Source organism: Saimiri boliviensis, chromosome 2 (assembly GCF_048565385.1).
Source record: "Saimiri boliviensis isolate mSaiBol1 chromosome 2, mSaiBol1.pri, whole genome shotgun sequence".
Taxonomy (NCBI): domain Eukaryota; kingdom Metazoa; phylum Chordata; class Mammalia; order Primates; family Cebidae; genus Saimiri; species Saimiri boliviensis.
This window is the reverse complement of record NC_133450.1, coordinates 137,211,317-137,235,988: the sequence shown is the minus strand read 5'-3', so window position 1 is coordinate 137,235,988 and position 24,672 is coordinate 137,211,317. Positions and strand designations below refer to the sequence as shown.

At 46.7% G+C, this 24,672-nt stretch overlaps 1 protein-coding gene and 1 pseudogene across 8 annotated transcripts in view; one reads left to right on the top strand and one right to left on the bottom strand.

Annotated features, from left to right (window-relative positions):
* CACNA1B (calcium voltage-gated channel subunit alpha1 B) overlaps window positions 1–24,672 on the top strand; it is a 237,984-nt gene that overhangs the window by 11,441 nt on the left and 201,871 nt on the right. For all 8 annotated transcript variants that reach the window (XR_012516448.1, XM_074394405.1, XM_039461495.2 and 5 more), the window contains exon 4: window positions 22,969–23,060. Coding sequence is in view for 7 of the 8 variants with exons in the window: in XM_074394405.1 (XP_074250506.1) it covers window positions 22,969–23,060 (92 nt within the window). In the remaining variant the exon portion in view is untranslated. The remainder of the gene's footprint in view (window positions 1–22,968; window positions 23,061–24,672) is intronic.
* LOC141583436 (glyceraldehyde-3-phosphate dehydrogenase-like) lies at window positions 1,266–22,885 on the bottom strand (annotated as a pseudogene).

The window sequence follows — 24,672 nt, the reverse complement described above, 5'->3', positions numbered from 1 at the left end:
ATCCTGGGGACAGGCCTGGCGCTGCTCTGGTAGGGTGGGATCCCAGCCCCCTCTGCAGCACACACACCTGGCTGGGTCTTTATAGAGGGCCTGGCTTTCTCTGTGTCCCCTCCTTCCCTCCCTGCTTCCTCCTTCCTGCGTTTCAGGGATCTTAACATTCTCCTGGACTGGAGGGCAGAATTGGGCCTGCTGGGAACCCCTAGGGTCTCCTGATTCTGTGCGAGGTGGGGGTCCACACTGGCTGGGCATGAGACCTGTGCGTGTCTTGGCTGTGCTGTGTGTGGGAGACTGACCCTGGCATCAGGCTCCAGTCCTGTGGGGTCTTCTCTGGGGTCTCTATATCTCTGTGTGTGCTATGAGTCAGGGAGGAGATGCCTGAGGAGCCCAAACCTGGAGACTCCCTGGGTAGAAGCAGCATGGGGCCAGCACTGCAGACGCCTGGGTCTCATACGCCTGGCCTGGCACAGCAGAGCCGAGGGAGGGTTGGCCTCTCTGCAAATCTTCCACCAGGTGGCCTGGGGGACAGAAGGAACCCAGGCTCAGGGCCGCTCTCGGATACCACAGACTTTCCCAGGGGGAGACGTACACGGGTGGGAGAGAAGGGAGAAAGGTTTCAGTTCAACCCAGAGGAATTTTGTCATTCATGGGGGTCCGGCTGCTGTCCCCAGGCAAACGGGGCTTGGACCTGGCTGTCTGTTATTTATTTATATGTCCCTAATATGGGCCAGGAACTTGCTGGGCACGATGGAGCCAGGGTTTGGCCCCACCAGGGTATGTGTTCTGCCAGCTGCGAAGTCTCTGTGCTCCAGGACCCACTCTGTGCTCCTAGTCTCTCCTCCTGACTGACTGCAGGCCGGGCCCCCGGGCGGGCGTTCTGCAGGTGTGCACCGTCCCTCTCTGCACCTTTCTCCTTAGGGGTCCCATCAAGAGGGTCAGTCGGAGGCTGGATTTCCTGCCCCAGTAGCTGGAGGGGTTTGGGTCTGGGGAGCTTGTGGTAAGGACAGTGAGTGGCAGGGCTGGAGGCTGTGAGGTTGTGAGGCTGGGGTAAGCTGAGAGAGTTAAGGGAGTCTCAGCCCAGGGCCCAGTTCCCAGGGGTCAGTGTGGGAGGGATGGGGCAGGCTGGCAGGGCAGTTTAAAAAAAACAGGGGACTTTACTGATGGTGCACAACAAGGTGGGGCTCCCTAGTCTCCTTCGTCTTCAAGGGGTCTGCATGGAAACTGTGAGGAGGCACAATTCAGTGTGGTGGGGAACTCAGTGTGTGTGGCAGGGACTCCCCAGCAGTGAGGGCCTCTTTTCCTCTCGTGCTCTCGCTGGGGCTGGTGGTCCAGGGGTCTCAGTAATTGGAGGCCGTGTGGGACATGAGGTCCACCACCCTGTTGCTGTAGCCAAATTCATTGTCATACCAGGAAATGGGCTTTACAAAGTGGTCACTGAGGGCAATGCCATCCCCAGCATCAAAGGTGGAAGAATGGGTGTCACTGTTGAAGTCAGAGGACACTACCTGTTGCTCAGTGAAGCCCATGATGTCCTTGAGGGGGCCCTCCGATGCCTGCTTCACCACCTTCTTGAAGTTGTCATATTTGGCAGATTTTTCCAGACGGCAGGTCAGGTCCACCACTGACACGTTGGCAGTGGGGACACGGAAGGCCATGCCAGTGAGCTTCCCATTCAGCTCAGGGATGACCTTGCCCACGGCCTTGGCAGTGCCAGTAGAGTCAGGGATGATGTTCTGGAGAGCCCCACGGCCATCACGCCAGTTTCCTGGAGGGGCCATCCATGGTCTTCTGGGTGGCAGTGATGGTGTGGACGGTGGTCATGAGGCCTTCCACAATACCAAAGTTGTCATGGATGACCTTGGCCAGGGGTGCTAAGCAGTTGGTGGTGCAGAAGGCATTGCTGACGATCTTGAGGCTGCTGTCATACTTCTCATGGCTCACACCCATCATGAACATGGGGCATCAGCAGAGGGGGCAGAGATGATGACCCTTTTGGCTCCCCCTGCAAGCGAGCCCCAGCCTTCTCCGTGGTGGTGAAGATGCCAGGGGACTCCACCACGTACTCAGCGCCAGCATCACCCCACTTGATTTTGAGGGATCTTGCTCCTGGAATATGGTGATGGGATCTCCATTGATGACAAGCTTCCCGTTCTCAGCCTTGACAGTGCCACGGAATTTGCCGTAGGTGGAATCACACTGGTACGTGTAGACCATGTAGTTGAGGTCAGTGAAGGGATCATTGATGGCGACAGTACCCACTTCACCAGAGCTAAAAGCAGCCCTGGTGACCAGGCGCCCAATATGACCAAATCCGTTGACTCGACCTTCACCTTCCCCGTGGTGTCTCAGGGCTGCAGCCGTCTGTCCAACGGGAGGAGCAGAGAGCCCATTTTCTTAATAGAAACTTTCGCAGAGCAAAACTTCTAGATTTTGATGAAGTCCAATTTGTCAGTTTTTCCATTTGTAGATGAGGCTTGTGGTGAGAACTCTTTGCCAGCCTAGAGCATGATTTTTCCTGTGATTTTCTTTTGCTAAAAGTTTTGTCAGTTTACATTTTACATGTATGAGCTGTGAGGTTTAGGTTGAGGAGTTTGTTTTGTTTCTTGCCAGTGGATGTCCAGTTACACCAGTACCATTTGTTGAAAGGGCTGTATTTGTTCCATTGAATTGCTTTTGTGCCTTTATCAAAAATCAACTGGGCATGCTTGTCTGAATCTATTTCTGGGTTCTTTATTCCGTCCCATTGATCTGTGTGTCTGTCCCTCGAACCACAAGTCCTGGTCACTGTCGTTATGTAATAAGGCTTGAAATTGGGTAGACTTACTCCTCTCAGTTTGTTCTTTTTCATTTAAATTATTTTAGCCATTCTAGTTTCTTTGCCTTTTATATAAATTTTAGAATTATCTTGTCATTATACACAAAAAATATTGATAGGAATTATATAAAGCCTGTGCATTGGCCGGGCGCGGTGGCTCAAGCCTGTAATCCCAGCACTTTGGGAGGCCGAGGCGGGTGGATCACGAGGTCGAGAGATCGAGACCATCCTGGTCAACGTGGTGAAACCCCGTCTCTACTAAAAATATGAAAAACTAGCTGGGCATGGTGGCGCGTGCCTGTAATCCCAGCTACTCGGGAGGCTGAGGCAGGAGAATTGCCTGAACCCAGGAGGCGGAGGTTGCAGTGAGCTGAGATCGCGCCATTGCACTCCAGCCTGGGTAACAAGAGCGAAACTCCGTCTCAAAAAAAAAACAACAAAAAACCTGTGCGTTAGTTTGGAGAGAGTGAACGTTTTTGCTGTGCTAAGTCTTCCAATCTAGGAACATGGTCTGGGCCCCCATTTATGTACATCTTTGATTGCTTTCATCAACATTTTGCAGCTTTAAGGGTACAAGTCCTGTACGTGTTTTGTTACATTTACATCTAAGTATTTCTTTTATTTGTGTGATTGTAGATGGTGTTGTATTTAAAATTTTGGCGTCTGTATGTCCATGGCTGGTATATATAAAAACCATAGATTTCTATATGTTCATCATGTATCTGACAACCTTGCGGAACGAACTTGTCAGTAGTTCTACGACAATTTATTTGTACATTGTCTGGAATTTCCTGTTGACAAACGTGTAATCTGCACAGAGAAGCAGTTTTGTTTCTTCTCTTCAAATCTGAATGCCTTTCCTTTTCTTACCGTATTAAGCATTTACTAGAACTTCTAGTACTATGTCGAAGAGAGTGCTGTGGTGAGGGCATTGCTGCTTTGTCTCTGATTTAAGGAGGAAAACATTCAGACTTTAACCATTAAGAATAATGTTAGCGGTGGGTTTTGTAGTTGCTCTTTAGTAAGTTGAGGCAGTTTCCCTCTGTTCTACTTTTCCAAGGGCTACTGCAGTAAATGACTGTTAGATTTTACCAAATGCTTTTTTTGCTTTGGCACGATCATGTGTATAATGATTGAGTTTTTGAGTACTGAACTAGCCATACATCCCTGAAATAGACATGGTCATGGTATGTAATTCTTCTGATATTGCTGATGTCTATTGGCTCAAATTTTGTTAAGGATTTTTACGTATGTATTCATGAAGGCTGTTGGTCTGTGGTTTTTTGTTTTTGGTACGGTCTTTGTCTTGTGTTGATATAAGGGTAATGTGAGCTCCATAAAATGAATTGGGAAATGTTCATCCTCTTCTATTTTCTTTCTTTCTTTCTTTTTTTTTTTTGAGACCAGACTCTCACTCTGTCACCAGGCTGGAGTGCAGTGGCACAATCTCAGTTCACTGCAACCTTTGCCTCCCGGGTTCAAGCGATTCTCCTGCCTCACTCAGCCTCCAGAGTAGCTGGGACTACAGGCGTGCCCCACCATGCCTGCCTCATTTTTATATTTTTGGTAGAGACAGGGTTTCACCGTGTTGGCCAGGATGGCCTCGATCTCTTGACCTCGTGATCTACTGCCCACGGCCTCCCAAAGTGTTGGGATTACAGGCGTGAGCCACTGCACCCGGCCTCTCTTCTGTTTTCCAAAAGCCATGTGTACAGATGGAGTTAGTTCTTTAAATATTTGTTAGAAATCTGCAGTGAATCCAATGGCCCTGGAGATTTCCTTTTTGGGAGCTTTCAAAGTATGCATTCAATTTCCTTAAGGGTTATATGGATATTCAAATTATCCTTTTTGTATTGGGTAAGTTGTGTCAGTTTGTGTTTTTTTGAGGAAGTGGTCCATTTACTCCACACAGTTGAATTTATGTGTGTAGAGTTGTTCATAGTAGTCTCTCATTATCCTTTTGATGTCTGTAGGGTTCGTACTATCTCTCGTTTCGTTTCTTACATTGGTAATTTTTGTCTTCTCTTTTTGTTCTTGTGTGTGTGCCGTTTTTTCTTTTGGTCAGTCTTGCTGGAAATTTGTCAGTTATATCAGTTTTTTCCAAAGAACCAACTCTCTGTTTGTTTGGTTGATTTTCTCTTTTTTTCCCTTATTATTTCATTTATTTCTGCCTTTATTTTATTACTTCCTTCATCCTGTTTGTTTTGAGTTTATTTTTCTCTTCATTTTCCCTGTTCCTGTGGCAACAGCTTAGACTAGTGATTGCAGTTTTTTTTTTTTTTTTCTATAAATTCACTTCTTAGGCCGGGCGAGGTGGCTTATGCCTGTAATCCAGCGCTTTGGGAGGCCAAGGCGGGTGGATCACCGGAGGTCAGGAGTTCAAGTTCAGCCTGGCTAACAAGGTGAAACTCCATCTCTACTAAAAATACAAAACTTCACCAGGCATGGTGATGGGTGCCTGTAATCCCAGCTACTCAGGAGGCTGAGGTAGGAGAATCACTTGAACCTGGAAGGCAGAGGTTGCAGTGAGCTGAGATTGTGCCATTGCACTCTAGCCCAGGTGACAGATTCTGTCTCAAAAGACAAAAACTAAAACAAAAAATTTGCTTCTTAGCTCTACTTTAGCTGTATACTACACATTTTAGTATATTGCATTTTCGATTTAATTCAATTCAATGTATTTTTATTTTGTGCTTTTATCATTTAACCTGATTATTATTATTATTATTTTATTTTTTGAGATGGAGTCTCACTCTATCACCCAGGCTGGAGGCACAATCTTGGATCACTGCGACCTCTGCCTCCTGGGTTCAAGCGATTCTCCTGCCTCAGCCTTCCGAATAGCTGGGACCACGCCACCATGACAGGCTAATTTATGTATTTTTAGTAGAGATGCTATTTCGCAATGTTGCCCAGGCTTGTCTCCAACTCCTGACCTCAGGTGATCTGCCCTCCTCGGCCTCACAAAATGTTGGGATTACAGGCATGAGCCATAGTGCCTGGCCTCCGTATATTCAATTTAAATTTTGCTTTAGACTACCTTTTTGACCTATAAATTGTTTAGAATATGTTATTTAGTTTCTAAGTGTTTGGAGGTTTTCCAGTATCTTTTTATTATTCATTTCTAGTTTGATTCCACTGTGGTCAGGTAATATACTCTATGTGATTTCAGTAATTTTTCTTTTTTTTTTTTGAGACAGAGTCTCATTCTGTCGCCAGGCTGGAGTGCAGTGGCTCAATTCCAGCTCACTGCAACTTCCATTTTCTGGTTTCAAGCAATTCTCCTGCCTCAGCCTCCCAAGTAGCTGGGATAACAGGCACGCACCACCACACCCGGCTAATTTTTTGTACTTTTAGTAGAGATGGGGTTTCACCATGTTGGCCAGGATGGTCTTGATCTCTTGACCTCGTGATCTGCCCGCCTCAGCCTCTCAAAGTGCTGGGATTACAGGCGTGAGCCACTGTGACCGGCCTGATTCCAAAAATTTAAAATTAGTGAAGGTTTGCTTTTGGCCCAGGATGTGGTTTATCTTGGTATATGTTCCATGGGCACTTGGAAAGAATGGATATACTGCAGTTACTGTGTAGAGTGTTCTATGAATGTAGGTGAGTATCTGTTTAAGATGTTACTGAATTCTTCTATGTCCTTGCTAATGCTCTGTCTAGTTGCTTTATCAACTGTTGAGAGAGGGTTGTTGACATCTCCCTTCTATAATTTTGAATTTGTCTATTTTTCCCTCCAGGCCCTTCAGTTTTTGCTGCATGTATTTTGAAGCTCTATTGTTTGGTATACATACTGCTATGGTTGGAATGTTTGTGTTGTGTCCAAAGTTCATGTTGAAACTTGATCCTCAATGCAACAATATTGAATATTAAGAGGAGGAGCCTTTGGGAGATGATGAACCCATGAGGGATCTACCCTCATGGATGGGATTAGTGCTTTAAAAAGTGGCTGAAGAGGAACTGTGAGGACACAGGATTCCTCCCCTCTGGAGGATATAGGAACAAGGTGCCATCTTGGAAGCAGAGAATGGGCCCTTGTTAGATACTGAACCTACTGGTGTCTTGATCTTGGACTTCCCAGCTTCCAGAACTGTGAGAAAGAAATTTCCATTATTTATAAATTACCTAGTCTCAGGTATTTTATTATAACAGCGCAAATGGACGAAGACATTCTTGTTTAGGATTGCTGTGTCTTCTGGAGAGACTTCATTTATATCTGTATCTCTGTGTCTCTGGTAATTTTTGTTCCTCTGAAGTCTACTTTATCTGATGTAAACAGAGTCACTGTTGCTTTTCTTTGATCAATATGTGCATTGTTCCTTTTCCATCCTTTTACTTTAAGTTGCCTATATTTCAACTTGCTATATTTGAAATAAGTTGTTCGTATACAGCATATGGTTGGGTCATGTTTTGTAGTCCATTATATCAATTCTGTCTTTTATTTGGTTTCTTTAGACCAGGGGTCCCCAAGCCCTGGGCCATGGACCAGTACCAGTCTGTGGCTTGTTAGAAACTGGGCTGCACAGCAGGAGGTAGTGGTGGGTGAGCAAGCGTTACCACCTGAGCTCTGCCTCCTGTCAGATCAGCAGTGGCATTAGATTCTCATAGGAGCAGGAGCCCTAGTGTGAACTGTGCATGTGAGGGATCTAGGTTGTGTGCTCCTTGTGATAATCTAACTGATGCTTGATGATCTGAGATAGAGTAGTTTCATCATGAAACCATCCCCAACCCCAGCCCCATCTGTGGAAAAACTGTCTTCTACAGAACTGGTCCTCGGTGCCAAAAAGGTTGGGGACTGCTAATTTAGACCATCTACATTTGATATAATTATTATTATGTTAGAACTTAGGTCTGCTATTTTAATTTTTGTTTTGTTCTGTTTAAAATTTGTTCTGTTTGATATCTCTGTTTTCATATTTTCTGGTTTCTTTTTCCTGACTTCCTAAAGGTTACTTGCACTTATTTTAGAATTCTTTTTTATTTTCTATAGTATTTTTGGTGTCTCTCTTGTATAGATTTTTAGAGGTTGTGCTAAGTATTGCATTACATGTACATAACTTATCCCAGTCTTCTGGTGCTGTTGTTTTACCAGTTCAAGCATGGAAGTCTTACTTATGTGCCACTACCTTACTCCATTTATAATACAGTTTTCTTAAATATTTCCTCTGCATATATTTAGAAGCACATCAGAGTGTGCTGTAATTTTTTGCTTCAAACATCAAACATAATTCAGAAAACTCAAAGGGAGAAGGAAATTTTATTTACCCATATTTTTATTCTTTCCAGTTTACTTTCTTCCTAATGGTCAACAATTTAAAAAATCATATTCCTTCTGTTTAGAGAAATTTCTTTAATTATTCTTTTAGGATAGGTCTGCTGGTGACAAATTCTCTTAGTACTTGTTCACCTGAGAATGACCTGATTTCCCCTTTAGTCCCCAAAGATATTTTGCTGGGTATAGATATCTGGGTTGACAATTCTTTCAGCATCTGAAAATATTGTACAACTTTCCTCTGAACTTCATGGCTTATGATGAGAAATCTGTCAGCTGAGTTGCTTTTCTAAATAGGTAAGGTATCATGTTCCTCTGAATGCTTTCAATTTTTGTTTCTAGTTTTTGGAAATTTGACTGTGATGTATCTGGTTTTGATTATCTTTGAGTTGATCTTGTTTGGGGTCCACTCTACTGCTCGAATCTGTAGGTTTATTTCTCCTACCAAGTGTGGGGAGTTCTCAGCCATTACAGCTTTGAGCCCTGCCTTCAGTCTCCTTTTTTTCCTGGAACTCTGATGATTTTAATATTATGGTTCCATAGTTCCTTGAGGCTCTGTTCTTCTTCTTCTTCTTGGTTTTTCTTTCTTTTTACTTTTTGAGACAGGGTCTCACACTGTTGTTCGGGCTGAAGCAATCCTCCTATCTCAGACTCCTGAGTAGCTGGGGCTACAGGCACACACCACCATGCCTGAATAATTTTTAAGATTTTTTTGTGGAGATGGAGTCTGTTGCCCAGGCTGGTTTAAAACTCCTGGACCCAAGCAATCCTCCCACCTCAGCCTCCCAAAGTGCTGGGATTATAGGTGTGAGCCACCATGCCTGGCCTTCTTTTTTCTTTTTCTTTTTTTGAGATGGAATCTCTCTCTGTTGCCCAGGGTGGAGTGCAGTGGTGCTGTCTTGGCTCACTGCCATTTCTGCCTCCTGGGTTCAAGCATTTTTCTCCTGCCTCAGCCTCCCGAGTAGCTGGGATTACAGGCACATGCCACCACACCAGGCTAATTTTTGTATTCTTTTTTACTAGAGATGGGGTTTCACCATGTTGGCCAGGCTGGTCTTGAATTCCTGGCCTCAGGTGATCCACCCACCTGGGCCTCCCAAAGTGCTGGGATTACAGGCATAAACTACCGCACCCAGTCCCTTTTTTTTTCTTAAGTCTACATGTTCTCTGTTCATAGTGGGTAATTTCTATTATTATTATTATTATTATTATTATTTTTGAGACAGTCTCACTCTGTTGCCAGGTGCCAGGCTGGAGTACAGTGGCATGATCTCATTTCACTGCATCGTCCGCCTCCCAGGTTTAAGCAATTCTCCTGCCTCAGCCTCCCAAGTAGCTGGGACTACAGGCGTGCGCCATCACACCCAGCTATTTTTTGTATTTTTTAGTAGAGATGGGGTTTCGCCATGTTGGCCAGGATGGTCTTGATCTCTTCATCTCATGATCTGCCTGCCTCGGCCTCCCAAAGTGCTAGAATTACAGACGTGAGCCGCTGCGCCCAGCCTGTAATTTTTTAATATATTTGTTAATTCTTTCCTCTGTCCCCTCTATTCTGTAACTGGCCCATCCACTTAGTTTTTATTTTGTTTATTGTATTTTTTAGTTGTAAAAATTTCATTTGATTCTTCTTTAATCTCTTTCACTGAGGGTATTTTCTGTTTTTTTTTTGGTTAGTTGCAAGGATCTTTCTAATTGTGGAATTATTTTTATCATAACTGCTTTACAAATATTTATCGGGTAATTCTAATATATCTGTTATCTTGGTGTTGGCATTTTATTGTCTTTTTTCATCTAGGGTTAGATCTCCCTTGTTTTTCATAAGATAGTGATTTTTTCACTGAAAGTTGGACATTTCCACATAATTTCTGAGACTCTGGATCTTAGTTATTTATTATTGTTATTATTTTTTAGATGGAACCTCCCTCTGTCACCCAGGCTGGAGTGCAGTGGCATGATCTCAGCTCACTGCAACCTCTGCCTCCTGGGTTCAAGTTATTCTTCTGCCTCAGCCTCCCTAGTAGCTGGGACTATAGGCGTGTGCCACCAGGCCCGGCCTGGATCTTACTTAAACCCTCTGCTTTAGTTGGGCCTCACCAAGCCCGGTCCTGAAGGGGACAGGGTGTGCTGCCTGCCTCAGCCTCCCTGGTAGCTGGGACTGCAGGCGTGCAGTTTTCGTGGTTGCTGACCAGGCCCCATCCCAGGCTATGGTGGCCTTACTGCTCAGAGCTTTGCTGCCCTTGACCTCTTCTGAGCTGGACCGGGCACTACAGCCAGCCCAGTGCCCTAGTGGAAATGAGAGTGACGGGTCAGGGGGTCAGCACGAGGGCTGTGAAGCCTTTCCTACGAGGGCCACCTACTTTTCCCTGAAGCAGTTGGTTTGGGGCTTAGCGGCCATAGTGTCCACTCTGTGGGATCCCCATTCTGTCCTGCAGCCCTCTTTAGGGGCACAATGGGGAGCTTTCTGCACGTGGCAGGAACCTCCCTGTGTTTTGAGCGGGGACCGTGGCACTCATGTGGGGCTGGCCACAGCGTGTGTCCATGTGTGTTGCTGTGCTGCTGTGTGGGTACGGCATTGTCATTCTGGGGCCCAGGCCCGAGCACCACCTGCTCCTTGTTTGTGAGTCTGGACACATGGAATGTGCTGTCTTTCATTTTTTTTGAGATGGAGTCTCACTGTCGCCCAGGCTAGAGTGCAGTGCGTGATCTCGGCTCACTGCAAACTTCAACTCTTGGGTTAAAGTGATTCTCCTGCCTCAGCTCCTGAGTAGCTGGGATTACAGGCGCCGGCCACCACGCCTGGCTAATTTTTGTATTTTTGGTAGAGATGGGGTTTCACCATGTTGGCCAGGCTGATCTTGAGCTCCTGACCTCAGGTAATCCACCTGCCTCAGCCTCCCAAAGTGCTGGGATTGGGATGTGCTCTCTTAACCTCAGTTTTCTTGTCTTACAAAGAACTGTGTAATGGTGTAACCCCTGAGGGTGTCATGAGAGTCCCTGGTATGTAGTAGATGGCTTACACGTTTGTGCTTGGGGATGGGATCCCCACTTGCCATGTCCAGCTCTTATTCTTCCCGGTCCTTGCTTTGGAGCAGGCTAGGTGGCTTCTACTTCTTGGCCTGTTGGAGCAGGGACTGGGTGGGGAGGCCGAGGGGGTGCTGCGGCATCTTTAGCAGAGGCCCACAGGCTATCTCCATGGCAATTGCAAGCAGGCTTCTGAGTGAGAACCAGTGCCCTGAAAGTCAGTGACGAAGCAGATCCCAGGGACAGTGCCTCCCCTGCCAGCGTGGCTCCCATGTAGAACCAGCCTAAGAATAGTGAACGGTCTCCCTGGGCTGGGCCTGACTGGCATCTGCCCCACCTGCCCTGGCCCAGGGACCCTGCACCTGCACAGGATCTGTAGTCTCCCCGGCTCAGTGCTGACCCTCTGAGGGCTGCAGCGGGTTGATGGAGCACAGGTAGGGCTCTGCCCTACAGGGGGCAGCAAGAAGCGAGGACAGGGGCACAGGGGCAAGCCAGGAGTGGCCAGCCAGATGCACGGGGACAGGGGAGCTTCAGTAGTTTCTTGTGGACAAGTAACAGCTCTGAGTCCCCAGTCATCTATGCCAGCTCTTGGCATTTTCAGAAATAGGGCTGTGTGGGGTATGGCTGGGCTGAGCGGTGTGGAGGAGGCTAGACCAGGCCTGGCTGGGATGTGCCCCAGAAGCTCCTCACAGACAGCTGTGGAAAGGCAGGGTGCCCTCCTGGCCCATGCGGAGGGTGCATGGCTGGGACCTAGAGTCTGGGGGTTGTGGGGTGAGTTCTGGGTCAGGGTTAGGGCTAGGGACCCAGATGAAGCCTGCAGCAGTGTGGTTCCAGTCTTTCTTCCCTCTGTGGGGCTGGGAGCACTCCCTGACCTTGGGTGTCAGAGTGAGGGCGGGACTTCACAGGTGTGACTGCTGGCATGTCTATGCCGTGGGTCTGTGCCATGTCTCTATGTGCCGTGTGTCCCCGTGTCTGTGTATGTGTGTCTTTGTGTCCCTATGTCTGTGTCTGTGCCCTGTGTCCCTGTGTCTGTGTGTGCCGAGTGTCCTTGTGTCTGTGCCATGTGTCCCCGTGTCTGTGTATGTGTCTGTGTGTCTCTGTGTCTGTGTCTATTCGTCTCTGTATCTGTGTCGTGTGTCCCTGTGTTTGTGTGTGTGTCCCTGTGTCTGTGTGTGTGTCTGTGCTGTGTGTCCCTGTGTTTATGTGTGTGTGTCACTGTGTCTGTGTGTGTCTGTGTGTCTCTGTGTCTGTGCCGTGTGTCCCTGTGTCTGTGTGTCCCTGTGTCTGTGTCTGTGCCGTGTGTCCCTGTGTCTGTGCCGTGTGTCCCTGTGTCTATGTGTCTGTGTCCCTGTGTCTTTGTGTGTGTGTCTGTGTGTTCCTGTGTGTATGTGTGTGTGTGCCTGTGTCTGTGTGTGTGTGTGTCTGTGTGTCCCTGTGCCTGTCTGTGCTGTGTGTCCCTGTGTCTATGTGTGTGTCCCTGTGTCTGTGTGTGTCTGTGTATCCCTGTGTCTGTGTGTATGTCTGAGTGTCCCTGTGTCTATGCTGTGTGTCCCTGTGTCTGTGTCTGTGCCATGTGTCCCTGTGTCTGTGCCGTGTGTCCCTGTGTCTATGTGTCTGTGTCCCTGTGTCTTTGTGTGTGTGTCTGTGTGTTCCTGTGTGTATGTGTGCCTGTGTCTGTGTGTGTGTCTGTGTGTTCCTGTGTGTATGTGTGCCTGTGTCTGTGTGTGTGTGTCTGTGTGTCCCTGTGCCTGTCTGTGCTGTGTGTCCCTGTGTCTATGTGTCTGTGTCCCTGTGTCCCTGTGTCTATGTGTCTGTGTCCCTGTGTCTGTGTGTGTGTCTGTGTATCCCTGTGTCTGTGTGAATGTCTGAGTGTCCCTGTGTCTATGCTGTGTGTCCCTGTGTCTGTGTCTGTGCTGTGTGTCCCTGTGTCTATGTGTCTGTGTCCCTGTGTCTGTGTGTGTGTCTGTGTGTCCCTGTGTCTGTGTGTATGTCTGAGTGTTCCTGTGTCTATACCATGTGTCCCTGTGTCTGTGTGTATGTCTGAGTGTCCCTGTGTCTGTGCCTTGTGTCCCTGTGTCTGTGTGTGTCTGTGTGTCCCTGTGTCTGTGTCTGTGCTGTGTGTCCCTGTCTGTGTGTGTGTCTGCGTGTCCCTGTGTCTGTGTCTGTGCTGTGTGTCCCTGTGTCTGTGTGTATGTCTGAATGTCCCTGTGTCTGTGCCATGTGTCCCTGTGTCTATGTGTCTGTGTGTGTGTCTGTGTGTCCCTGTGTCTGTATCTGTTCGTCCCTGTGTCTGTGTCTGTGCTGTGTGTCTATGCTGTGTCTGTGCCATATGTCTGTGTGTCTGTGCCGTGTGTCCGTGTCTGTGCCATTTGTCCCTGTGTCCCTGTGTCCGTGTCTGTGCCCTGTGTCTGTGTGTCCCTTTGTCTGTGTCTGTGTCTGTGCCCTGTGTCTGTGTGTCCCTGTGTCCGTGTCCTGTGTCTGTGTCCCTGTGTCCGTGTCTGTGCTGTATGTCTGTGTCTGTGCCCTGTCTGTGTGTCTCTGTGTCTGTGTCTGTGCCTGTGTGTCTTTGTGTTCATGTCCTGTGTGCTGTGTGTCTGTGTGTCCCTGTGTCCATGTCTGCAACTTCCACCTCCTGGATTCAAGCAATTCTCCTGCTTCAGCCTCCTTAGTAGCTGGGATTACAGGCACACGCCACCATGCCCAGCTGATTTTTGTATTTTTAGTAGAGACAGGGTTTTGCTATGTTGCCCAGGCTGGTCTCGAACTCCTGACCTCAGGAGTGAAGAAATGTTGGGATTACAGACGTGAGCCACTGTGCCTGGCCTATCGCAGCTCACTGGGGAAATCCTCATCCTGTGCTTCTACCCTCTGACAGTATGTCCCGTAAACAGTGAACTTCGGTGGGTTTAGATGTTCACAGAGTTCTACAACCACACCACAAGCTAAGTTTAGAACATATCCGTCATCCCCAGCAGAATCCCTCCCCCATCTGCTGTCTTTCCCCTCCCCTCCCTTTGCAGCCCCAGCAGCTGCGTCTTCCTCCCGCCCTGTGGATTGTCGGTCCTGGGCTTTCCTGTGAGTGAGTCACTTCATCCATGTCCTTGTGTCTGGCTTCCTTCACTTTGTGTTGTGTGAGCCTCTTTCAGTTCATCATCTGCTAGCATGATGTCGTGGGCATGGCTGGCTTTCTAATAACACTGTGATGAATGTCTTTGTAACTGAAGCTTCTTGATTTTGCATTATTTTGATGGTACAGATTTTCAGAGTGGATTGGGTAAAAGTGTTTAAACAATTTCATGGCTCCTCATACATCTGCCAAGTTGTTTTCCAAACGGGATGTATCATTTGTATTCACCAGTTCTGTGTAAATCATAGGGGTGTTTTGTGTTCTGTTTTTTTATTTCAGACAGAGTCTAGATCTGTCGCTCAGGCTGGAGTGCAGTGATGTGATCTCGGCTCACTGCACCCTCAACCTCCAGGGTTCAAGCAGTTCTCCTGCCTTAGCCTCCCAAGTAGCTGGGACTACAGGTGCCCGCTATCACACCTGGCTAAGTTTTTGCATTTTTAGTAGAGATGGGGTTTCACCATGTTGACCAGGCTGGTGTCAAACTCCTGACCTCAAGTGATCTGCCCTCCTCAGTCTCCCAAAGTGCTGGGGTTACAGGTGTGAGCCACCCCACCTGGTCTAAATCATAAGTTTTAATGTCAGCTTTGTCACCACTGGCGCTTGCCAAAGCTCTTGTTAATTTATTCAGTATACACCTGTACATTGTTGCTGTTTTATTGTTTGCTTCCATTACTGATGAGCATGAGCATATTCACACATTACTAAACAGTGTTTACTTTTGTGAGTTACCTCTGGGATTCTTTGCCATTTCATTTTGGAAATTTCTCCACTAACATTTATTGAGTGCACACTGCCTACCAGGTACTGTGCCAGGCCTGGAGCTAAGAAGGAAAACATGGGTTCCTCCTGGAGAAGGGGAAAGTGGGGGTGGAGTGAGAGGTCCCTCTGGCTCTGAGCCCCTCCCCGACACCCCTCCTCTCTAAGGCAGCTGTTGCCTCCTTGCTTTTCAGTAGGATTTTTCTAGAGCCTAAGGCTTCCGGACATATAAAGCACCCAATGTTTGTATTGGTATTTAATGCTTGTGAAGTTCACAAGTGTGTACTGTAATTTCCTTTTTTCTATTGTTGTTAATATAACATTTAATTTAAATACCTCAAAGTTATTTAATTTAGTATTTGTTTAAATGTCAGCAGAGGATAAATATTTTTCTTTTCTGTATGCAAAACATATTGATTTTCTTATTTTATGACACACACTGACACCATCTTGAGATATTCACTGTTAATATTTTGAGCTATTTCCTTCCTTCCAAGCTTTTTCTGTGTGTAGGTTTTTAGTTACACAATTGGTATCACACTCCAGGGTTACTGCAGGCACCCCGCTTCTGTCGTGGGCTGGCCACCTGGTGCAGCTGTGCAGGCTTTTACAAGATGCAGGGCAAGGGCCCCCGCAGTGCTCGCTGCACACGGAGGTCTGACATCCCAGTAACCCCCACCGCCAGGTGTCCTCTGAAGAGACGATTCTGCCTTGTGGGCAGGACTGTTACATTCTTCCTGTCAAGCATGTAGGCTATTTCCTATTTTGCTCTTGTAGATACATCAAAACACATACATACATCTTTGTACGTCTCTGATTATTTCCTTGGGACAAATGCCTCAAAGTTGTATAACTTTTGTTTCCCCTGTAAATTATGCTATTAAAAAATCCTTGGCCAGGTGTGGTGGCTCACACCTGCAATCCCAACACTTTGGGAGGCCAAGGCGGGTGGATCGCCTGATGTCAGGAGTTCGTAACTAACCTGACCAACATAGTGAATTCCTGTCTCTACTGAAAATACAAAAAATTAGCTGGGTTTGGTGGCAGGCACCTGTAATCCCAGCTACTCGGGGACCTGAGGCAGGAGAGTCACTTGAACCTGGGAAGCGGAGTTTGCAGTGAGCGGAGATTGCGCCATTGCACTCCAGCCAGGGCAACAAGAGCGAGACTCTGTCTCAAAAACAAAAAACTCTTCACCTTCACATCATTTGGTCACGCCTCATTTTGACTCATGCGCGTTGCTGGGCTCTCTCGGCACCTGTGGTCCTGTTGTGCAGCTCAGAGGAGTGTTTTAATGTTTCATGAAGCCAGTCCCGTGTTCCTTGCTTTTTTCTTTTTTGAACCCTTCTTTAATGTTTTGCCTACTTAGTTTTCCAGGTAGATTTTGAGATCATTTTGTTGTAGTCCCAAGAACTCCTGTTGGGATTTTGTTTCATTTATCAGTGTCTAAAGTGGTTTCAGGAGAATCAAGTTTATAAATAAATACATATTCTGTCTGTCCATCCAGGAATAGCGTGTGTCTTCTTCTTTTTTTTTTTTGGAGATGGAGTTTCGCTCTCGTTACCCAGGCTGGAGTGCAATGGCGCGATCTTGGCTCACCGCAACCTCCGCCTCCTGGGTTCAGGCAATTCTCCTACCTCAGCCTCTGGAGTAGCTGGGATTACAGGCACGCACCACCATGTCCAGCTAATCTTTGTATTTTTAGTAGAGACGGGGCTTCACCATGTTAACCAGGATGGTCTCGATCTCTTGACCTCGTGATCCACCCGCCTCGGCCTCCCAAAGTGCTGGGATTACAGGCGTGAGCCACCGCGCCTGGCTGCATTTCTTTCTTTTTAAATATGTATCTTTACTATTTCTCTCTCCTTTTTTTTTCCTTGAGAGACAGGATCTTGTTCCGTTGTGTTGCCCAGGCTGGAGTGCAGCGGTGTGATCATGGCTCGCTGCAGCCTCAACCTCCTGGGCTCAAGCCATCCTCCCACCTTAGCCTTCTGAGGGTGGAACTACAGGTGTGTGCCACCATGCCTCATTAATTTAAAAAAATTCTGTTTGTAGTGAGGCCGGGCGCGGTGGCTCAAGCCTGTAATCCCAGCACTTTGGGAGGCCGAGGCGGGTGGATCACAAGGTCGAGAGATCGAGACCATCCTGGTCAACATGGTGAAACCCCGTCTCTACTAAAAATACAAAAAAGTAGCTGGGCATGGTGGCATATGCCTGTAATCCAAGCTACTCAGGAGGCTGAGGCAGGAGAATTGCCTGAACCCAGGAGGCGGAGGTTGCGGTGAGCCGAGATCGTGCCATTGCACTCCAGCCTGGGTAACAAGAGCGAAACTCCGTCTCAAAAAAAAAAAAAAAAAAAATTCTGTTTGTAGAGATGGGTCTCACTATGTTGCCCAGGCTAATCTTGAACTCCTGGGCTCAGGCGATTCTCCCACTTCTGCCTCCCAAAGGGCTGGAGTTATAGGTGTGAGCCACTGCACTGCTCACCCCCACCCCCTCAGGAATTTGCTGATGATCTCCCAGGTGATTCTGAGACTGCTGGTCCTAGACCAACACTTCAGGAACCTCTCTTCTTAACCAAGTTTCTGGGAGTTTTATCATTGTCTGCCAGTGATGATCATTTTGTCTATTTCTTTCCTTATTTCCTATTCATGTTTATTATGTTGACGAGAACTCTTAAAACAATATGAAATGAGAATTATGGTGGTACCTCTTATTTTGTTATCTGGCTTTAAGAAAATCTTCATGATAAATGTGGGTTTGTTAGTACTCTTAAGAATGGATTTTGTGCATAGAAAATATTTTTCAGAAACTCATTTCTAAAGGTCAACATTCAATTTTTAGTTAGAAATCCAAAAGCATTGGGTTTTTAAAAGCTTTTAGGGACCAGGCGCAGTAGCTCACGCCTGTAATTGCAGCACTCTGGGAGGCCGAGGCAGGCGGATCACAAGGTCAGGCAGATTGAAACTAGCCTGGCCAGCATGGTGAAACGCTGTCTCTACTAAAAATACAAAAATTAGCCAGGCATTGTGGTGCACGCCTGCAGTCCCAGCTGCTTGGGAGGCTGAGGCAGGAGGATTGCTTGAATCCAGGAGGCACAGGTTGTGGTGAGCTGAGATCTCACCACTGCAGTCCAGCCTGGCCAATCGAGTGAGACTCCATCTCAAAAAAAAAAAAAAAACATGCTTTTAGATTCAACTTAGGAAAAATTGTGTATACAATTTTTTGTATATTTTTTGTATATTTAGCAATTTTTTTTTTTTGAGACGGAGTTTCGCTCTTGTTACCCAGGCTGGAGTGCAATGGCACGATCTCGGCTCACTGCAACCTCTGCCTCCTGGGTTCAGGCAATTTTCCTGCCTCAACCTCCTGAGTAGCTGGGATTACAGGCACGCGCCACCATGCCCAGCTAATTTTTTGTATTTTTAGTAGAGACGGGGTTTCACCATGTTGACCAGGATGGTCTCGATTTCTTGACCTTCTGATCCACCCGCCTCGGCCTCCCAAAGTGCTGGGATTACAGGCTTGAGCCACCGCGCCCAGCCCATATTTAGCAATTTTTAACATTCATTTTCAATAAGATTCTAAGTAATGTTTTATCCTATTTTATAAACTTAATGTTAGACATTTAAATTTTTGTTTATATAAATTTATTGTAACTATACCTTCCTAAGTACTTAAGTATTATGTATTGAATAAATTAAAGTTTAAATATGGTGAATCATATATTTGCTTAAATGGTTCAATACTTTCTATAAACTTACTAGATTTTCAACTTAAAATCACAAATCTCAATCAGTTATTCCATTGCATATTTTAAATTAGAATCATAGGACCAATATGATGCTAAGTACAGCTTTATATGGTCTGATAAATTTTTCATCATAACTCAAAAAAATTAATTCAGAAAATCTGATTTTTCACAAACACTGCTACGTTTAATTCTCAGCCTTCCTGGGGTTAAACATGCTGGTTTGCTGAAGACACTGTCACCTCCTAACAAGTGAATGGAGGTTCCCTTCCCTTGTCCTCTCTGGGTTGCCTCATCACATTTGCTGGCTGGAGTGGCTGGAGTGTAGACCAGATTTTTTTCCTGAAAAATGCTGGTGGACTATGGCAAGGGCCTCTCAACTCAATACTGGAGGCCTCAGAGCCCCAGTAGGCTGCAGTTAGGTTGTAATTTATTCCAGAGGGCTGCTTACACCATTTAAGTGGATTTTGTGTTTTTATGGCTCTAAAGATTATAGATATGTCCAGCCTGGGTCTAAGCACCTTTGAAGTCTTTGTTAAAAAGAAGAGTTGTTTTCCTGTCCCAGAGGATCATAGCAGTCTTCTGTGTTAAAATGCGTTTCTGTCTTTCATGTCTTTGCTTGCCAACGTGACTTCTGAGGCCACTTTGCTGACATTTCAGCATTTGCCAGAGAGTGTCCTGGTGCCTTGTAGACAGAAAAGGTATAAGGTGAAGGGAGAGAGAAGGTTTTCCTCCTGTGTAATTTGTCTTTCTTGGGAATGGAATTGGAGCTTTTCAGGAGCTGTTCACTGCCTGGGTCACCTGTTTTTCCAGTTTCAGTCTTGCTGACTGCACGCCTGCGTGTTGTTTTATTTAACATATGTGTTCTGCCTCATGCTTGTGTCTTGTCTTATTTAACATACATGTTCTGCCTCATGCTTGTGTCTTGTCTTATTTAACATATGTGCTCCTCTGCATGCCGGTGTGTTGTCTTACTTATCATGCTCCCCTGGTCTGCATTTCCCTGTACATTGGCAGTTAGCTTGGGAGATTTTTAGAGAAATAAAATATTACAGATGTGGTCGAAGTCTTCTGAGTACACTCCCCCGGTAGATTCTCTTCTCTTTCTCTTTTTCTCCCTGTGGTAGCAGCTGTCCTGATTTCTGTTTATCCTGCCAGTGCACATGGGTGTGTGGGCATTCCACCTTTCACTGTGTGTATGTCCATAAATAATGAAGAGTATGAGTGTGTCTGTGTATTTACAAACGGATATATAATTATTTCACAGCTAGCCTTTACCCCTCAACATTGTTTTAAACATTTTTCCGATGTTGAGGTATAAAGCTGTGAAATAGCCTGCCACCGTGTCTGGCTAATTTTTATATTTTTAGTAGAGATGGGGTTTTGTGCCATTTTGGCCAGGCTGGTTTCGAACTCCTGACCTCAGGTGATCTGCCCACTTTGGCCTCCTAAAGTGCTGGAATTACAGGCGTGAGCCACTGTACCCAGCCAATAATAGCTGTTGTAATGGGTATGAAATGATATTTCATTGTGGTTTTGATTTTCACTTCCCTAATGATTAATGATGTTGAGCATCTTTTCATGTATCTATTGGCCATTTGTATATCTTCTTTGGAAGAATGTTCATTCAAGTCCTTTGCCCATTTTACAGTTGGGTTGTTTTTGTTGTTGTTGAGTTGTAAGAGGATGTATATTTTCTGGATATTGGTCCCTTATTAGACATATAACTTGCAGATATTTTCCCCCATGCTGCAGGCTGTCTTTTCACGTTTTGATGGCACCCTCTGATGCAGTGGTCCCCAACCGTTTTGGCACCGGGGCTGGTTTCCTGGAAGACAATTTTTCCACAGACCAGAGGTCAGGGGGATCGTTTTGGGATGATTCAAGTGCGTTCTCACATTTGTTGTACACTTTATTTCAATAATTGTTACGTTGTGATATATAATGAAATAATTATACGACTTACCATAATATAGAATCACTGGGAGCCCCGAGATTGTTGTCCTGCAACTAGATGGCCCCATCTGGGGGTGATGGGTCAGTGACAGATCATCAGGCATTAGGTTCTCATAACGAGAATGCAACCTGGATCCCTCGCATGTACAGTTCACAATAGGGTTCATGCTTCTGTGAGAATATAATACCACCACTGATCTGACAGGAGGCAGAGCTCAGACAGTAATGCTTGCTTGCCTGCTGACACCTCCTGCTGAGTGGCCTGATTCCTAACAGGCCACAAAGCAGTACTGGTCCGTGGCCTGGGAGAGTTGATCCTGCTCTGATGCACAAAACTTTTTACTTTTGATGAAATTCCATTTATCTATTTTTTCTTTTATGGTTTGTGCTCTTGGTGTCGCATCTGAGAAATTATTGCCAAATCCAATGTTATGAACATTTTCCCCTGTGTTTCTTCTAAGAGTTTTCTGGTCTTAGCTCTTACATTTAGATCTTTATCCATTTGGACTTACTTTTTGTATATGGTGTAAGGTAAGTTCCAACTTTATTCTTCTACTTGGTTGTTGAAAAAACTATTCTTTCTCCATTTAATGGTATTGGTACCTTTGTTGAAAATCAGTTGACATATATGTGAGGATTTATTTCTGGGTTGTTATTCTATTCCATTGATCTAGCTAGTTTTAAAATTTCTACCTTTTCTACATGTTTTTGTTTAATAGTTTACTGTTTTTTTCTGAACAAATTTCCTCTTTCAATAGTTGATGCTGTTGAATGTCTTCCTTAGCATTAGGTTTCCTTGGATAACTTGGCATTTTGGTTTGAATAGAAAGGTTTTTTTTGTGGCCCTTTTGTTTGTTTGTTTGTTTTTTCTTGTACATTTATCTTATTTTTGACCCCCAGCTCTGTCTCACATTTTGTCTGTCACTGCCATGTGTTTGGAGCAGGTGGTCACAAAGCCTTCTTTACCAAGAATCCTGGATGCACTTTAGAGGCAGAGCCAGTAGGATTGTTGGGTAACTGGATGTGGTGTATGAGAGAAGGAGTGGAGTCAGGGATGAATCTTCAGGTCTGGTTTAAACAACAGGTGACTGTGCAATCCACTGAGGGGGAACAAAGGGGAAGAGCAGGACTCGAAGTAAGAATCCAGAGTTTCTTAATCACTGTGATATAGCAACTCTGAACTTAAGGAAAAAGGTACGTGTTTTATACTTGTGTTAAAGTAAAAAAAAGAATTATTTAGTTGTATAATATTTGATATGCTTCTTAAAATACCCATATGGAACTGTTAAAAAGGCAGTCGTATATATGAGCCTAGAGCTCCAGGTCTGGGTTAAAGATATACATTTGGGAGTCAGACGCGTTGTGATCTTCAAAGCTATTGGGTAGAGCCTATATGGAATGAGCCCTGGGGCACCCAAATTTTGAATTGCTGGCAAAAGAAACTAAGAAGGAGGCCCCAGGGAGTTGGAGGAAAACTGGAGAGAGTTGACTTAAGACAAGAGACCACACCCTTTAAAGGAGACTTGGCCATTAGAATTGGCAAGGGGAAGGCTTGATGTAGCATTTCAGCGGAGCGGTGGATGAGAACCTGGTTGGAGAAAGCTGATGGGACACTGAGAGGTAAGGAAGTGAAGAGACCAAGGATGGATGCCAAGTGAGTTCTGATGGGAAGGGAACAGAGAAAAGCTCTGTGGTAGAAGGCAGATATGGGATCTTTTGTTTTGGTCTTAATTTGAGAGATACCGGGGTATGTTTTTATGCTGATCGAACTGACCACAGTGGCTTCCTTATTCTGCCTTCCTAGTATCCCACGTCCCCATCTTCCTGAGATAAGGGAAAGACTGGTGGTATATGGGGGTCAGTTTGGGAGTCGCTCAGGCTCCATCCTCCTACTCTCACTCACCACTGGCTCTCAGGAGGCAGCTTGAAGTGCAGCTGGGGTTGGTTTGGGGATATGAGTCAGGCATAGACTCAACTGGAGGACACATTTGTTGCCATGCCAAGGGCCAAGTGTCTGTTCAGAGATAGTGCCTTTGAACTGGAGATTTTGTCATGGAAATGATTGTGAACATTCTTGTGAAGGCTTCTGGATTTAGTTCCTGCCTCCTCTCACCTGGCAAGCCTTTCTGCGCTGGCCCTGTGGTTGGACAGTGCGGGGGACACAGGAACGAAGCTCTTGGGAGACATGACCCAGGTGGTGGGAGGAGTGTGTTCTCTTCTAGACTCAATGTGGAAACCTTTACTTCCCTTCTTCTTCTTGTTCCTGCCAGGATCCTTGCCACGGCTGGAACTGACTTTGACCTGCGAACACTGAGGGCTGTGCGTGTGCTGAGGCCCCTGAAGCTGGTGTCTGGGATTCCAAGTGAGTCCAGCTAAGACAGGCAGGCCCAAGCCTCCTCTTCCACCCTCACCACAGACATGGCCATGGGCACAGTTTGGCTTTGTTGACTCTGAGCTTGCTACTTTTGACCCCAGGGAACCAGGCAGGAGGAAGGGAGAACAGACCTTTTTTGGCCTGTCCCACGCTCCATGGAAGCCCACAGGGTGATGCTAGATGGAAGCTTTGTTCCTCCTCACATACTCTGTCACATTGCATCACTTTGCTTCTTTTTCTGAGGTTAAAGAATGGATGAGAGGTTGACCAAGGTGGTGGGGAAGGCTGCCTGAGAAAATGTGCATATGCCGCAAAGGGCCACTGTCTCTTGGCTCAGTCCTGGCAGGACCACTGGGGACTGAGGCCTGCCTAAGACATGCTTCTGAAATGGGCTGCCCACGGAGCCTGCCGTGACAGGATGGCCATGCTGACCTCATCAGCCAGGGGCCACCTGGACCCCTGTTCCTCCAGCCCAGTGGAAGTTGGGCTTTAGGTTTACCTAAGGGCCTGAGTGGACATGGAACTAGTGCTTTGTCCTCCTGAGGCCACTGAGGGAAGACTAGTGATTGGCTGCCTGTGCTGCCCCAAGACCCTGTGGGCAAGGGTTCTGGCCCATATCCAAGTGCTGGGGCCAGGCTGGAAGGCGAGGGGTCAAGGGTTACAGACTCCTCTGCCCAGTTCCTCACATGCCCTATGGCCAGTGGCAGAACACTCCCAGGGGCAGGTCTTTTTGCCTCACTTTCTCCCAAGGAGTTGGGTCTGTTAGGAATACCTGCACTTCCTTCTCAGGATCCCCTGCTCTTCCCTCCCAGGGTCCCCTGCTCTTAGCTCCCAGCATTCTTTGGTCTTCCCTCCCAGGATCCCCTGCTCTTAGTTCCCAGCATTCTTTGGTCTTTCCTCCCAGGGTCCCCTGCTCTTAATTCCCAGCATTCATTGGTTTTCCCTCCCAGGGTCCCCTGCTCTTAGCTCCCAGCATTCTTTGCTCTTCCCTCCCAGGGTCCCCTGCTCTTAGCTCCCAGCATTCTTTGCTCTTCCCTCCCAGGGTCCCCTGCTCTTAGCGCCCAGCATTCTTTGGTCTTCCCTTCCAGGGTCCCCTGCTCTTAGCGCCCAGCATTCTTTGGTCTTCCCTCCCAGGGTCCCCTGCTCTTAGCGCCCAGCATTCTTTGGTCTTTCTTCCCTCCCAGGGTCCCCTGCTCTTAGCTCCCAGCATTCTTTGGTCTTTCTTACCTCCTAGGGTCCCCTGCTCTTAGATCCCAGCATTCTCTGCTGTTACCTCCCAGAATTCCTGGTTCTTTCCTCTCAGGATGTCCTTGGACTCAGCTCTTCCTTCTCAGCATTTCATTCTCTTTCCTCTCAGGATTCTCTGTTCTTGTCCCACCCCGAGCCCCGCTCACCACCCTAGACTTCATATCCTGACACCTCTGCATCCCACTCCTCCGCCTACTTTGAGACACTGCTGTCGGCCTCTCTCTAGGACCTTATGCTTTGTCCCTAGGACCCTCAGCTCTGCCCCGCAAGCACCGTCTGCTCTATGGCCTAGAGGGCTTCACCTCTGTTCTCTGACCTCGCAAGCACACACTGCCCCAAGGCTGTCAGTGCT